This window comes from Erigeron canadensis, chromosome 9 (genome assembly GCF_010389155.1).
Source record: "Erigeron canadensis isolate Cc75 chromosome 9, C_canadensis_v1, whole genome shotgun sequence".
In the NCBI taxonomy this organism is placed as follows: Eukaryota; Viridiplantae; Streptophyta; class Magnoliopsida; order Asterales; family Asteraceae; genus Erigeron; species Erigeron canadensis.
The window spans coordinates 7,535,072-7,552,238 of NC_057769.1; the positions used below are offsets into that span (position 1 = coordinate 7,535,072).

Consider the following 17,167-nt stretch of genomic DNA (forward strand, 5'->3'; position numbering starts at 1 on the left):
TTGGTATTTTTTCCGACAAGCATCCCAACAATCATCTGAGACAAAGTTATCGCCTCCGCACCACTCTGGCGGAAAGGGTATGATATCTTTGCATAAGTCACCATTTACATTACTCATCATTTCAACTGCATCCATAGATCATATCACCTAACATATATAAGCACATAACTTCACATAACATATATACATTACAATGAAGATGGTTATATAAAATTATTAGGTACCTACGCGTAGGTATAAAACACTCACATATTAATTATTTAATCCAGAAAATTTATAAGGGCTCAAACATTATTTACTCATTAAACGAAAATATTACACATCAAGTAAAAAGTTATACATGAATGAATTAAGAAAAAAAAGCCAATTAATCCCCAATTAAGTTGTAGTGGGAGGAGCCAGAGAGGATTTTTTTTTTTTTTTTTTGTCATCATTGTTTGACTCGTGGTAGTAAAATCCAATTAAGACAACTAACTATTATAGATGACTTAGGACCTTAATTATCATTTGACGGTGAGAATTTGGTTTTATTTGAAAGTCATTTGTAAAAAAAAAAATGAATGTACAACAGAATAGCAAATTAAAGTACATATACCAGTGATCATAAGAACTATGAGAAGCACCACATTATGCCCTGCAATTCCTGTGATCAATCGTGCCATATATATGAAACTTAATGTACGTATGATATATATTTGTTTACAAACAAATATTATAGATTGAAAAAAGTTCTTGAGGTTACTTAATATATAGGGAGGAAGTAAGTACGTTACGAAATTTAAGATGGAGAATTCAATTGATCAATTTATTAACATATATAGAGATTTCATTTCCCAAAAGTAACATAAATTTAAAATGGGAAATAAGGGTTTTATTTAACGTTCAAAAAAACACTTGTATCTTTCATATTAAAAGTCCACCCCCTGATTTTTATGGTAAATGTACAAACAATTTATGCACCTTAAACACAGCCCTAAGGACTGTATTTAGCAAACCCTATTTAAAATATATATATAAATTGACATTTACATTCATATTTATTGATAATTAATTTTAATTGATAACATTATTAACATTATTCAATTGATCAATTTATTAACATATATTAAGATGGAAAAAAAGTTTTTTTTGTTGATATAGTGTTCAAGTACCTTCACTTGCAAACGCTAAATAGTGGTTGGTCTATCTGACCATATGGGCATGTTGGGGGAAAAATTTTCTATTATTTAATTTTAATAAAAGTGTGTTAATTGGGGGCAATTTAATCTTTTTCTTACTGGAGAGAAAAAAATTTAGTAAAGAATATAATTTCTTTGATATGGTGATTTGGTAAACCATATTAAGGTAAGATCATAAAATTCATTTAAGTATAAGAATTTATTATTTAAACATAAACATATAACAAACTATATATAGATTATTATAGAATCCCATCTTTTGTAGAGTTGGTCAACCATTCTAATAACTAATTTACCAACAATAATTGTTCTTTTAATACATGATGACACACTATTTATAATCATCAACATTCTCAACATTTATAAGTCCCAAAAAACACTCTACTATCAGGCAAAAGAAAAAATGGCTAGCAAAATGGTTCTAGTCATGGTCCTAATTGTTTCAATATGTGGTGGAGCCATGGCTCAATCAGGGTGCACCAGTGCCCTTTTGGGCATGTCTTCTTGCCTTAACTACATTACAGGAAATACAACCACTCCTTCATCTTCATGTTGCTCGCAGCTTGGAAGTGTCGTTCAATCTCAGCCGCAGTGCCTTTGCCAAGTTTTGAACGGGAATGGTATTAATCTCGGTATAAGTATTAATCGAACACTAGCCATTTCTCTTCCTGGTGCTTGTAATGTTCAGACTCCTCCTGTCAGCCAATGCAACGGTAATTAAGTTTCTTGATTTAGAGTGTGTGTGTGTATATATAATTCTAGTTTTACAGTACTTAATTTGGATTATTTTTTTGGTTATTTCGTGGATATAGCTGCAAACGGGCCACCTACTAGTTCTACACCTAGTCCAGCTGCTTCACCCGAAGGATCTACATCTCAGCCAGACCTATTACCCGAAAGCCCAACCGAGTCAGATACTCCATCAGGTAAACCAAAATCAATAATGTTTCACACCAGGGTGAACTTTGGCGGGTTGGGTCCATCAGGAACACCTTTTTTGCTCATTTTTCCGAACTTTCTACTAATCAACTAATATTGAATACGGGTTTAGTTTTGTGAAATTACCAATAAGTGAATTAATGAAATGGTGATTAATTGCAGGATCAGGGTCAAAGACGGATGGCTCATCAACACCAAATGGAAGTGAATCACAAGCGCCTCTTCTTCATCTCGTTGTGTATGTTCTGTTAGCGGTGTCGTGGGCTTCAACGACTGCTACTTATTAAAAATTACTCCTACCTTTATTCTTTGTTTTCTGCCGTGGTCAAGAAGCTAGATTTTTTCTTTAAGTTGGAGAGACTGATTTGTATTCTTTTTTATGTGTAACGAGATTGTAATATTTGTTCTAGTTACCAATCTAAAAAGTCAGCATTTGACATGATAAACGTACTCGCATTTACAATAATATGGAACATAATCTTTCATATCATTAACCCCATAGATTGAAATTCAACAGTGATTTCTCTTAGAAAGTAGAAACACAAAAAGATGTTTGTAACATACGATCATACTACCTATTCAAGATGAATATCATCGGAGCTCGTGTATAACCGGTGACTTTGCCTCGTCTCGGGCCCATTTTATTTAGGGGCACCATATTTTTTCGATTTATCTCACTAGCTGATTAACCCGCATATCACGCGAGCACCTGAATAAACTTTGAATTTATAAAGATACAAAACAACGAACGTGTTTAACTTCTTATCATGTTGAACACTACTATATTATTGTATATTTTGAATGAGCGATGTTAAGAATACAATTGGTTTAAAAATAATAACACATAACAATTATACATATACATCACATTAGCTATGATGATTCAAATCTCATCCTTTAACTCCAAAATGGTATTATCATAATTAATTTTAATCTACAAATTTGTTTCCCATTTCAATAGAAACCTTTGATGATTATCTACTAAAATTTTTTATTATCATAATATATTGAAATAAATTTTCATTTTTCTTTTTTTTTGTCCATTTTTAAATTTTTTTGGATGATGTCATAAAAATATCAAGATTATATATTAAGAAATCTTCTTTAATGTAAAATGACATCACCACAATTTTGTTTTACGATTATAAGAGATTACGTCATTTATAAAAAACTGTAATCCATGAACCATGGACAAAGCTACTTTGGGGGCAGTGGGGTCAGCTGCCCTCACTCCAATTTTGGTACAATGTAATTTTTCAAAATTTAAATGGCATGTTTATAAAATTTTTTCTAAAAATAAGAAAAATTAAATAGTAGGATATACACACAAATGTTACATCCGTTGTTATAAGTTTATTCTTTGAAAGTCATAAGTCATCGAAGCATTAATGTTGAGATAAATCTCTCCATAGACAGAATAAAACACTTGAATTGTTTTGATTTTTAATCAAAAGAATGAAGAAAGGTTAAAGAAAAAGTTTTCTTTGTTTGATTACGTAAATGTGTAGTACGTCGTTTGTGAAAAAAATAGTTTCTTTCCAATTATTATATATATTTATTACGAACAACTAATTATAACAATGATAATATATAATCATGTAGGAAAGATGTATACACAAGCCAATTATTAAATATTAGATATATTTTCTACTTTTTGCATTATGATAGAATATGTTTAATTTCATTCAACAAGACCTCGTCCGATGCGTGCGGCCTTTTTTTTCAAAATAAACTTGCATTTTAAAATATGAGTGTTACACCTGGTGCGAGAACAAAATTCTTTTGAGGGTTAAGGTTTTTTACATTATCAGATACGACTCTTATAAGTATGACAAATAACTTTTAAAATTGCCCCTCACGAAAAATTTTCTGGCTCCGTCTCTGCCATGAACTTAATTTTTTTTTTTTAAAAGATGTGAATCATTTACTCGCAACAGGGAATCTAGCTTACGTTATGTTAACCGGGTCATAAACTTAAATAAAGAAAAGCACATACTAAAAAAGTAATTATATTATAAAAACTTATCATATCTGTTTTCCTTAAAATCTACAATATAATGGCGTGATACAAAAAGTTTGCTTCCGTATGTTATAAACAAGAAAATACAATATATACTCGTAACTATAATCTCGGAATTCTCCTATTTAGATAATTAAAGTAAAGAAATTAAAGTTAGGAAAATAACAAAATAAAATTTTGTGATTTTGTTCAAAAAAAAGACTTATAATCATGTATAGAATAGAACAAATAATATATATCCTTAGTCTAAGTAAAAGTTACAATGATATTACTACAAAATAATATATATCCTTAGTCTAAGTAAAAGTTACAATGATATTACTACAAAATAACCACATATAATAACTCTTAATCTAATTAGCTTAATTAAGTTTTTGGTATTACTAGAATAACTATATAACCATGGTAAATAAATGTTTAACAAATAATTACCAAGCCAAAAAATATTACAAAATCTTAATGACGAATTGAACATCTTAAATTTAGTAACTCATTTAATGCGTGTAGTATATATATTCTATGGGACTTATAATCAAAATCATTAAATCATTCTTGTTTCTTAACACAGCCTCCATTAGTAGTTTATAAAGAAGTAAATTAATAGAAGAATGACTAAGATGGTGCTTCTTATTGCCTTCATGATCATAGGTATATATATATATATATGTTGCTTTTATTTCATATTCTGCTTCATATTAATGTTTTTTGTGTTAAAAAGGTATATCAACGTGCATTGTCACAGGTTAGAAAAATTAACCCGTATATTTATACAATGTATTTGATGGAATGTGATAATGCAGTTGGAATGATGATGACATCGACGAAGGGGGATAATCCATGCAGCGATGTCCTACCATTCTCACCAGCATTCTGCACCGCAGACAAGATATCGGAAGATTGTTGGGATAAATGCCGTTCCAAGTTTGGTCCGACAGCTGTTCCAGGATGTGTGTTTCTTCCTGCATTACCTGGCCCGAACAAATATGTATGCAAATGCTTCTGGCCCTGTCACAAAAGCTAGCAGCATTTTTGGTTCCATATATCACCATTGAATTATTAGTGATAATAATTAATAAAAATATGGAGTGATTTATGACTAATTATATGTTTCATCTTACTAGTTTAACCATCATATATTATGGTAGTTCTTCTATGAAAAAGAAAATTAATGGTAGATTAACCATCATATATTATGGTACAGTACAATATGTTTTTTTCCTTATTTTTTATTTTGTTTATTCAGCAAAGTAAAAGTGATTAAGTGAATGTCAAAATACATAGCAACTTGAAGGAATCATTACACATAGTCAACAAAAGTTATAGCTGAATTGCAGTTGCAGCTATAACTACCAAAACAAGGGTTGATGATGAGATCGATATTGAATTTGAAGTCGCGATCACTGATCTGATCCCTGAAGTGGATCGTGGATCTGCTAGTCGAGCAGGCATGTCTATAGACACATCATGAGTCATTTGTAAATGTGGCCGCGCTACCATTATCTCCGAAACTATAAACACAAGGAATCAACCATATATATAATTTAAATACAAGGGCCGTTACTAATAAGCAACCAAAACTTGTTTCGAATTAAGGGGGCCTTACCGCTTGCACCTGGTGGGAATTCTGGAGAGTATGCTGTAGGTGCAAAAGCTTTGGGAGGAGGAGGAGGAGCAAATAACATAGGACCTGCACACGAAGTAAATCATATATGAAACTTTGATCTGCATATAATATACAATTATATATACTTGTTTATGTAGTTTTTCAACAAAATATCGCCAAATTAGTATAATATCGCAATGAATATAAGATCAAATTACGGTCTTTTGGAAAAAGTATTGTCCAAACTCCAAACGAATACTCGGAGCCAACTTTTAACATCCATAAAATACATTGGAAGTCAGATTGTTATTTTAGATGAGTAACCATCTGAACAACTAAAATTGGGTCTATTATATTTGTTAAATATTAAAAAATGGGTTTGAAAAGTGAGTAACAACTTCACCATATAGTCTTTCTTAATGATTTGGACATTTTGTAGTAAATAACTATTTTGTTATAAAAGGTTAATTAAAGAGTTTGGTTGACCAATCCACCTAAATTTTGATGTATGTGTTTAATTATGGTTGTTATGGTTGAAAAGTAGTACCTGGAGGTGGTAATGTAAAACCTGAAGCTGCATTACAAAAACAAAACCTATGTCAAAAAGTCAATTTTGGGATTAAAAAAAACAGTTCAAGATTAGTCAAAGTTATTACATACCTTTACACTGTAAGGGCATGCTCTTGGAATTACACGATTGTAAGAGTGAATTGGCTAACGCTTGGTTAATTGGACTTGGTAACGAGAATGGAACCCCTCCGGTGACTATAAGACAAGTACAATCCATACTAGTACTCATTAGTGACTCCATTGCATCACAACAATTTACGGATGGTGATTTCCCATTGGCAACACTCCCGGTTAAGTAATTAACACACGGAGTAAAGCCTGCGACCATGGACATGGTGCATGGAGTGGTGATTTGACCATTGACTGTAGTAGCTACGACGGTTAGCAGTGTGGCCAAAAAAAATGTAGAAGCATCCATGAGATCGACTTGATCAACGTTTAAAATGGTTAGTTTGGATCTTATAGGTTAGGTTACCAATTTTTTTGGTGCTATTTGGAGTTCAACTACCATGACTTGCTATGTGAATATTTGTTGGTCTACCTGGCCTAATTATATGCTAGGAATTTTAAACAACTTAGGTGAAACTTTGAACTGTGACATCATTTTAAATAGGTGGGTAAATTATATAAGTGCATCAGTTTCATATTGGTTGAAATATTGTTATTTAAACATAATAGTGTAAGTATATATCAACAAAAGAATATCATCATCCCTAAAGTTGGTTAACCATATTAACCAATAAAGATTGTCCTTTTCCATGATGAAACACTATAAATAATCTTCCACATTTTAACATTTCAACAACAAGAAGTCTAAAAACACTTTCTCTACCTGAATTAGCAAGAAGAGGATTAAAAAAAAGTCAATAAAATGGCCTGCAAAATACTTTTAGCCATGGTTCTGGTAATCTCAATCTGCAGTGGAGCCATGGCTCAATCAGGGTGCATGAACGCCCTCATGGGCATGTCTTCTTGCCTTAACTACATTACAGGAAATACATCCACTCCTTCGTCTTCATGTTGCTCGCAGCTTGGAAGTGTCGTTCAATCTCAGCCGCAATGCCTTTGCCAAGTTTTGAACGGGAATGGTATTAATCTTGGCATCAGTATTAACCGCACATTGGCTGTAACTCTTCCTGGTGCTTGTAATGTTCAGACTCCACCTGTCAGCCAATGCAATGGTAAGATTCTTGTTGTTCTTTTTTTGTTGTTTAAATTTATCATTAAAGGTAGCAAAACAGATGGGTTAGTAGCTTGGATAACGGGTCAAACTGAGTGAGTGTTGCCTAAAACGGGTCAGGTTAACATGCAAATTCTCTTCAATCCATCTTCCTTAAACCTTTCGTACATGACTCTAAGTTCTGGAAAATAAGATGACAAAAACTAAGTTATTACAATAATAATTAAACTTCCAACTAAAACGAATCCATTGAGTTTTCACCTAAACCTTTTTATTTCATAAATCCATATTATTTGATTCATATGTTAATGGGTTGATATTGTCACAGTTATTTATTGGGTCCCAAATATCTTACTAACTTGGGTTTGTTGTTTCATGTATGCAGCTGCAAACGGGCCAACTTCAACATCTACACCTAGCCCAGCTGCTTCGCCTGCAGGTTCTACATCCGAACCAGATATATTACCAGAAAGCCCAACTGAGTCTGATACTCCATCAGGTATACCCAAGATACTAAAAAATAAGACTAGGCCCAAATTCTTCAATGTTCACCATGGTGCCCTTATGCGGGTCGGGTCCATTGGAACACATCTGTCATTTTTCCGAATCTCCCAATAGCTAACAATGAGCTGGTTTAAACCATTTGGCCCATACACCAAAGAAATTCAGGTTTTCGTAATAAAGCAATCTAATAAGTTGCAAGCAGTTGCTATACAATCACCGACTTTTAAACCGTATGGCCCTTTTACAACTAAGTTTCTTGTTGATACCCATTAAAATCATTTATTTTAAAATATGACCAAATGAATTCTTGTCCGGTTGATATTGTCACATCCGGTTATAACAAATGAATGAAATGATGACTGCAGGATCAGGTTCTAAGACAGATGGCTCGACACCTAATGGAAGTCAATCACAAGCACCTCTTCATCTCATGGCGTTTGTTCTGTTTGTGGTGACATGGGCCTCGACTGCTGCTACTTTCTAAATTTTACCAAAAGTATTCTTTCTTCTTCCAAGTGCTATAAAAATTTGAGTTTTTATTTATGTTGAAGATGGATCTGTTTTATAGAAGGGAGCGATTTGCTATTTTTATGTAAAGAGATTTTGTGATTGTAATATTGGTTTTTCATCATCAAATCAAACAAGTCACTATTTGACATGACTAAATTACTCGCATTCATAGGAACAACTCAAAAGACCATAGTTAGTTACATGAACCTAGCAAACTAATTGGGGTTGTCAGATGAGGTTTTCTTTATTCAGGTTACACAAGAGGCCAGATCTAGTAAACTAACATGTACACATTCTCGTGCTTGTTTTTGAACTCTTTTCTGGACACCCCACAAGATATTAGTACCTGACAATATTTGAAACACGGGTGTCAGAATATATGCTAACCACTAGGCCACCTTGAAGATGATATTAGTGTCGTGTTACACAGCTAATCGTATATTAGCCCATATTCACCTATCAATCGAACTTTGTGTGTGTGTTGGGGTACACAACTTTTGTAACGTTTTTGTTACCCAAATTCTTAACTTGATCGGAATTTGTTCATTTAAACTGGGATACTTTATTTTCTTTTGTTTTTATTACCCTAGCAGATGATCTAGTGTTGTTTCGATCTCATCAAGTATCAAGTACTAGTAATCAATACTGTAGCTTTCCAAAACAAAAAATATATATATTAGCTTTTAAGGAAACCAAAAATGAGGTTTAAAAAGAACATAAACAAAAATAGGGAGTTGTCATGTTTCATAATAAAATCTCAAAACAAACTATCTCCTTAAAGAAAAAATTAGGCCACAAAGATCACCATGTTTTCCTATAAATCCACACTTCATGTAAACAAACTATTCATCATAAAATACAAAAGAAAAATCCTAAAGTTAAGATTCTAACTATACCAAAAATGACTTCAAATGGATGTTGGGCATTTGATCCAAGCTTTGTCATGGTCATGTTGGTGCTATTATGCGGTAGAGCCATAGCTACAACAGGGTGCAAAAGTGCAATCATAAGCTTAAGCCCGTGCATCAACTTTGTGTGTGGGAGTTCAACGACCCCATCATCTACTTGTTGCACACAACTAGCCAACGTCGTCGAGTCACAACCACGGTGTCTTTGTAAATTGATTAGTGGTGGACCCCCTTTGACCGGTTTCACAGTTAACAAGACTCTAGCTTTGGAGCTGCCACATGCTTGTAACATCCATACACCCCCGGTTAGCCGTTGCGATGGTATGTGTTTAAAATCTTAAAAATACTATAGGTCACATCACTCATGTTGCACCACAGTATTTCCTTAAAATGACTTATACACATACAATATGTGTGTTTTTAACAAAAATGGTTATTTTATGTCTGTTTTTTTTTAACAAAAAGAAGGGGCCTCGCAGCTTGTTGTCCATTTGTCTTCTATTTCTAAGTAATATTTAACAAATACAATAATATGTGCTTTTTTGATATAATAATACTAGTTTTCTGGCCCGTCCGATGGACGGGTAGATTCAAAAAATATTTTCCAATGTTCGATTTAAGGAAATTAGGTTTCGCTTGAAACGATACGTATTATATCAACTGTATCAATTAGTTTTAGTTTATATGCTAAGATATACATTTTTTTTTACAGAAAATGAATAGAGGACAATTTTTAATAGGTACATTTATATCAATTGGATGAGAGTTTTTTATATACATAATCAATTGTATACAAAATTGAATGGGGTGGAGGAAGAATAATCGTTGTGTGAATGTTCTGCAAAAAATTTTAAAATAGGATTAGGTTGAATTGTTAGAAGTTGTTGTGGAAGATTTTTGATCAAACTCTTATTTTCTTTTCAGTTTTTATGTAAACATAAAAGTAGAAGTAAAAGAAATAAAGGGGTGTTGGCCGTCCTGGAGGAGTTTCAATTTTATTTTATTTTTTATGTTGTATTAAGTTAAAGTAAATTAGAAAAAACAAATGAAAAAAACAAAAGGATGGGTGCGCGGGAATTTGGTCTCTAGAGGGGCCTTTGGTGGCCCAAACGTTATATACGGGCTAACTATATATATAACATTCGAATCTTATTTTAATTCCAAGTTTATTAAAGAACAAATACGAGTACTATATATATCCAGTTTTACACTGAGATTAAACTATTAATCGAATAACATTTAATTTAATTAGTAATTAAATATATGAAGTTGATAATTCTATGTATGAATATTGCAGGAAATGTGTCACAGACCGTGCCGGCCGTGCCACCCACGACATCTGAAGGAACTACGATTACATTTTCGTTTTATTTTGTTTATGTTGTTTTTATCTTGGTTGCCTCAAATCTGTGTGTTTGATTGTTGTCAAACAATTGTATTAATAGTATATTTGAGTTTATCTTTCTGATAATAATAATCTAAAAGGTACGGGTTTCGCTCCTTGTTTCTTTATATTATCTACAAAGTTTCTTCATTAGTATAGACAAAGTTTCTTTTTATCGAGGTACCATATTACGTTGGTTACATAATTTATATTTTTCTATTTTACTTGAAGCTATAAAAAAAAATAAGTAGCCTCATAATCGATGCATGCTTATTACACCTGAACCCGTCTTGATCGATGATATTAAAAATGAAATTAAACTATGTCAATATTTTTTATTACTCAACTTGGAAGTTAATTTCATAGTATCTTTTGTTTTTTATCCACTACATTAACAAAAGATAAGTTTCAACTAAGGTTAAGAGTTTAGTTGTACCAAATAAGCGATTAGATGTCAAATTTGAACCAATATCATTGAATTATTAAGTTACAATCTTTCATGTGGCAAACAGAATATTTAAGCATTCATGATGACTATCATCATCTAACCTAAGATGACCCATGATATAATCGTAATATAACTGATCGACTTTAAAACTTTTAATTAATTTACTAAAGATATTTGAAAAATCGTTTTCTTTGTTGCCGTTGCTACTTGTATGTAATCTGGATCTAGACGTAGTTAAAAAGAGGCTTAGATTATATTGGCATTGGGCCAAGAATCATCAAGATCCTGGCCCAACAACGATCCATGAGACCATGAGTCCATTGGATATAGTTATAGACTTATTATAGTCGTATGAACATGAAACTTTTTTATGCTTAGCAAATTTAATTACTCGTATTAAACTTACTTTATGAATAAAAAATGGAATGCATCTCGCATCGAGCTAACATACAGTAGTACATAGAAACTCAATTCTTTAAATTAAAAAAAAGACACATTTTCTATAATTTTACTATGAGTTAGCGAGCCACTTGGTCATTTTTCAAACCTAGTGTTTCATGTAGTGGACTTCGATTCAATTCAATTCAAGGGTCAATTTTTGATCGTCACCAATTGGCTAATTGAATTATTAAAACCGTATGATGTTTTTGACTTCTGGTTACTTGAAACCAATTTAAATAATAAAAAAAAAAAAGAAATGCTTAGTTCAAAAGTTGATCAAAACAATATAGTGGCTGAAACTTTTGTTTATTATGTCAAGTTGCATCTATAATAAATAAGTACGAGTAATAAATTGTATAAAAAGTTGTGTTGAAGCTACCTATTTAATTAGTGATTTTGTAAGCAAATTTGGCTTACATGTATATGTTGTAATCAGGTTATATTATAAAGACATAATCTACAATGTGATCTTTTCTATATCATGAGTTCATGACGCCAAAGAACTATACAAAATACATTTTCGATAACCTGCGTTATTTTATTGTTGCATGCCTCTTTTCTTAATAACGCACACTTTAATCGAAGATTTTTTTTGTGAGCTGTTTCTTCTTTCGAATAAAAGCATAACTGTCAATATCTCACTTTCCTCGTACTTTGTCTATAATAGGGATTGGGTATTATTGACGTTGTAACTTGTAAGTGCCTAGCTAATCTGTTTTGTTACAATTGATAATGCAGTTAAAATGTAGATCAAATTCTTGTTTGGTGATGTTACTATCGATTAAACAATAGCCACTAAATCTTTTCCTAAGAGTTTCTCAAGTATATTTTAAGAGGTCTATAAGTTTATAGATATATATAAGCCTACCACACATGGATGATATGAAAATTGGAAATAATGGCCCAGTGGGTCATTTTCCGTTTTGAACTATTCTTTGTGAAATGGGTCATAATAATGATTGTGATTTGACGTATATCTACTTTATTACTACCTTCTTGTTTGTGTTAATCGAATGATTGAGCTTTGCATAGTAAAATTTTATGGACATCGAATATAAAATGGATCCATATACTCTTTAAGCGTATATTAAAGACTAGTAGTCTCAATATATATTTGGTTCAAGCTCAAATTGAATAAACTGGAAATCTTTTTTTTTCTCTTTTGGCTTTTGGATATATTTGAGTAAATGTATGGATTTTCAAAGTATACTTTCAATTTAAGAACTCACATGTTTCAAATTGGGCTCTAGTATTATGCGTCAAAAATACGAATATCTGAGCCAACAAACTTACAAAGTTACAATGACACATATGAGATGAAAAAAGTCTTCTAAACAAACACTGTATATTTGTACACGCATAGGTTTGTAAAACAAAGCATTAAATATGATGTTAAAATAAAGCATGTTGTTGGGCTAGCGGTTGACTTTGCGTCTTTGCGGTTGGAGTGTTTCAAATGCTATGAGAGTAGCTTCGTCACTTCGAGGTATTAGTTTCGGGTGTATTATTCGTCCGATAAGAACTTTAAGTGTGTAGATGTTTAGTTTTGCAATCTATCCACGCTAGATGAAAAACAAAAGGATGAGTTTTTTCCAATTCATGTTATTTAAAGAAGAATAGTCTTTTTTTACTGCGATATAACTAACCAAAATTTTTTTTTTAGAGATTATGACACTGGAGTGTAATAAACTATAACTCAATGGTTATGTAATGTAGTGACTTTTCAATTTGGCTATTTGAGTATGTACCTTCCATTTTTGTTCTTTTAATGTTCCGGTTGACCTGTTGTACCGGTAACCGGTAACAATGTTAACTTTACTTTGGGATTATGACACTGAAGTGTAACCAACTATGACTGAATGGTTGCGTTATGTAGTGATCTTTAAAACTGGCTATCTTATGTAAGAACCTCTCATTTTTGTTCTTTTCATGTACCGGTTGACCTGTTGTACGGTCATGGTTACGGTTATGGGTTGTGAACTCCGATGAGATGGATAGTGGATGGTCTTAGACTCTAACGAGGTTGTAGTGGGTGGTCTCGGTCTCATTTTTTCTTCCATTCAATAGGTTTTCGAAGACTTGTAGGAGGACCATATCTACGTACAGTGCATTTATAAATGTATATATACATCTATCTATATCTAGTATCAAAGTTTAGAAATGGAAGTTATATCATTATTATTAAATCGTGTTCTGAAATCAATAAATGTATATATGCATATATCTATATTTAGAGTTGAATTGTGTTCGGGATTATAATTATACATTGAGTTACAGTTTCACATTTGCTCTCCGGAAAAAATTGTTGTTACCGAAGATAGTGTACGAAATTAGTCGGAGAAGATGACCGGAGTATAAAGTCGTCGGAGTAACCCGGTAGCATACATCGAGTGAACGAAACAGAGAGTTCTTACATCAATTTAACATTTTTGTAGGTCACTACATTACATAACCATTCGCTCATAGTTGGTTATACTCCAGTGCCTGAATCCGTATTCTTTTTTACGTCCAGCATGGCATTACCGGTTACAAATAGGATGTTACTCGGTAGGATAAATTAAAAAAACAAAAATGGAAGGTACTTACATCAGATAGCCAGTTTAAAAGGTCACTACATTACATAACTATTGAGTCATAGTTGGTTACTACTAATGTCATAATCCCTATTTTACAACCTTTCATTGGTCACCTCCAAGATTGTAACTAGTGGAGTGGGATTCGAATTGGGTTTAGTATCTATGAATGTAATTAACTATATAAGAATGTCTATAGTGTGAATAAACTAAAGCTGTGTTAATTGTATGTAATAAACTTTCAAATCGTATGCATTGTATATATTCAACCAATCAAAAACTTACAAGTAGTAACCTATATGGTTGCCACATATACCCGAATACATACAATGCACATGATTCGAAAGTTTATTACATACAATAAACACAACTTTAGTTTTTCTACACTATAAACATTCGTCATAGTTAGTTACATTTATAAATACTAAACCCATTCGAATATGTGATATCTTTTAAAGAAGCCTTAATTAAGATGTTAACCAGTAAGTCACCTTGAGAGTGGTTTCGAACTAGATGAAAATACTTAATCATGATCAATTAGTAGATTTTTACTATAAACTAGCATGGTATCCATGCGCTGCAGCGGAGATACTAGTAACATGATACAAATGAAAAGAAAAGAGAGATATTGAGAGAGAGTTGCGTGTGTGTGAATAACTACAAATGAAAAGGAGAGAGTTTTTTTGTAGAGGGTAGTTTAAACATTTTACCTATATAAATTTCAACATGAGGCTATTCTTTCTATCATGTACTATAGAGTATAGATATAAATGATTTGAGATTATTAGATCTGTCTACTGCTTTATGTTTAATTATGTGTGATGTCTTTGTGAAATATTATCCGACAAAGACCATTTCTAGAGGATCCATTGTCTCAAAGGACCTGCAATAAAAATTGGGAGAATCTACAACCACATATAATCAAAATTTGGACTTATATCGCAAGAATGTAGTTGTAAGATGGTGAAAGTGTGACACATGTATTAATTATAATTACAGGTCAAAAGGAAAAAAGAAATATTGTAGTATGGTGTATACATAACATCTAAAAACTAACGTTAATTAAGATTTTAGATCATAAAACCTCAGTTTTATTAAGATTTTACGTCAACTTCAAATTGGTTAGAGCAATCTATAATTATCGTGTGTCTAAGGATTAAAAAAAATATCTTGAGTTTATATGCGCTGATAAAATTTATGGAATTCTGATTCTAATGTGTGCGATAATTATAGGTTAGTTATCAATTTTATCCATTCATAACGAAATGTATATGTATATTTACTATATATTGTATTTTCCAAACCATAATATAACGATTTGACAAGTGTGATGATGGTAATTATTGGTGAAACCTTAACCTGAATGGACCAACTTTTCCATTGTGTATCTAATTCAATTAACATTCATCATTCATTTGTCAAATGTCAAAGTAGGATGATTGGATTTGGATAATATCCAAGGAAAAATATTTAACGTGTATAACATGTGGGTTTAAAAATGGGAAGTGCTTTTTTTACTTCACATTTCTTGTAATGACCATTTTGTCCTTATTAATAATTTTACAACCCATTCATTGTTCATTTACGGTTGACTAATCACCGTCCTTTTCTTATTTCTTTTCTTTACTGACGATGAAGATGATGTAAACAAGATATGAAAATATACACATAACACCTTTGTGATTAAAGACATCGTTTCAAGACCATGGCCAAAAACAGCTTGGGTTTTTCCAAATGTTGCTATTGGGATCTTTAATCATTTAAATAACATATTGGGATTTTGCTTTTTGGTTCTTTAACCATTTAAATGAATACCACCAATTTCTCTAGTGATTCAGCGGTAAGATGATGGCAATTTTGTTCTTTTGAAATGAACAAAGATGTTGTTTGGCAATGTTTGGTACTCCATCAGTCCATTCGATACACTTTTCTCAGACCTATTACAAATCTACCAATAAACTATAACAGGATTGAGATACTTTTTAAACGACACATGGCGTAATCTTTGACCGACACGTGTCCTTTTAATTATTTTATTTTATTAAATTAACATTTTTAATTGTATATAAATTCAATTTCCTTATTAAACTCGAACTCTTAGTTTATAGATACAAAACATATTATAATCTTATTTGATTGTCATATCCTCTATACTTACAAGTTTCGATTTTGATGTGATTTTGAAAATATAAAGTAAATCCAAAACTTTAACTAAACATATATTATATTTATCATTACCTGTTTATTATAACTTAGTTTCGATCATTAGTTTATTTTAACCAAAATTTATTTCATACTCACATATCATGTATGAGACAATTCGAATTTCTTTGTGATGCAATTTATAAAGCTACCTTATGGGTATTAAGACTACTTTACAATATATATCGATACTATTTGTTAGTTATGTCGATTTGCTATTATCAAGACTAACACATGTAAAATAATTAATTTATTATAAAAAAAAACCTATGAGGCTGTGATACCTATCTCATATGAAGTTTTCCGTTTTGCTAGTAATAAAAGAAGGATGATATTTGTACTATATAACTTGCTGAATTTACCACACAATATAAGTATTATAACACGCTATACAAACAGTTAATGTATTGTTGTGGTAAATTGAACGAAAACACGATGATCCAATATTAAATCGGCCCGATTGACCTTAGAACTTTATTATTATGAGAGTTTTGTTACAATACAATTAAATCGAATAGAATATAATCAAATAGAATGTTTTGATTGTAATAACAAACTATATTGAAAAGATGATCAGAAAATATGATTGAACAATTTTGAGAAAATTATCTGGAAAAATATGTGTGTGTGTGTGTCGAACTAAAAACGAGCATAACCCCAAAGAGGGTGTTTATACTCCTTTGTACCCAGAGTTACAACCTGCACCC

At 31.6% G+C, this 17,167-nt stretch overlaps 4 protein-coding genes across 4 annotated transcripts; 3 read left to right on the forward strand and 1 right to left on the reverse strand.

The window, feature by feature from the left end:
* The first annotated feature begins 1,577 nt into the window (after positions 1-1,577).
* On the forward strand, positions 1,578-2,468 carry LOC122583882 (non-specific lipid transfer protein GPI-anchored 5-like). Its single transcript, XM_043756254.1, has 3 exons — positions 1,578-1,891; positions 1,991-2,104; positions 2,280-2,468. Exons 1-3 carry the CDS (start codon positions 1,582-1,584, stop codon positions 2,402-2,404), a joined length of 549 nt encoding a protein of 182 aa, XP_043612189.1. The 5' UTR covers positions 1,578-1,581; the 3' UTR covers positions 2,405-2,468.
* A 2,936-nt stretch (positions 2,469-5,404) lies between these two features.
* On the reverse strand, positions 5,405-6,728 carry LOC122583126 (non-specific lipid transfer protein GPI-anchored 16-like). Its single transcript, XM_043755559.1, has 4 exons — positions 6,401-6,728; positions 6,288-6,314; positions 5,741-5,824; positions 5,405-5,645 (listed from the first exon to the last, which is right to left on the reverse strand). The coding sequence occupies exons 1-4, from the start codon at positions 6,726-6,728 to the stop codon at positions 5,455-5,457; spliced, it is 630 nt and encodes a 209-aa protein (XP_043611494.1). The 3' UTR covers positions 5,405-5,454.
* Positions 6,729-7,129: 401 nt separating this feature from the next.
* On the forward strand, positions 7,130-8,660 carry LOC122583790 (non-specific lipid transfer protein GPI-anchored 5-like). Its single transcript, XM_043756162.1, has 3 exons — positions 7,130-7,491; positions 7,876-7,989; positions 8,360-8,660. Exons 1-3 carry the CDS (start codon positions 7,182-7,184, stop codon positions 8,476-8,478), a joined length of 543 nt encoding a protein of 180 aa, XP_043612097.1. The 5' UTR covers positions 7,130-7,181; the 3' UTR covers positions 8,479-8,660.
* Positions 8,661-9,405: 745 nt separating this feature from the next.
* On the forward strand, positions 9,406-10,831 carry LOC122583127 (non-specific lipid transfer protein GPI-anchored 5-like). The gene is made up of 2 exons (XM_043755560.1): positions 9,406-9,733; positions 10,710-10,831. Exons 1-2 carry the CDS (start codon positions 9,406-9,408, stop codon positions 10,829-10,831), a joined length of 450 nt encoding a protein of 149 aa, XP_043611495.1.
* Positions 10,832-17,167: the final 6,336 nt, after the last annotated feature.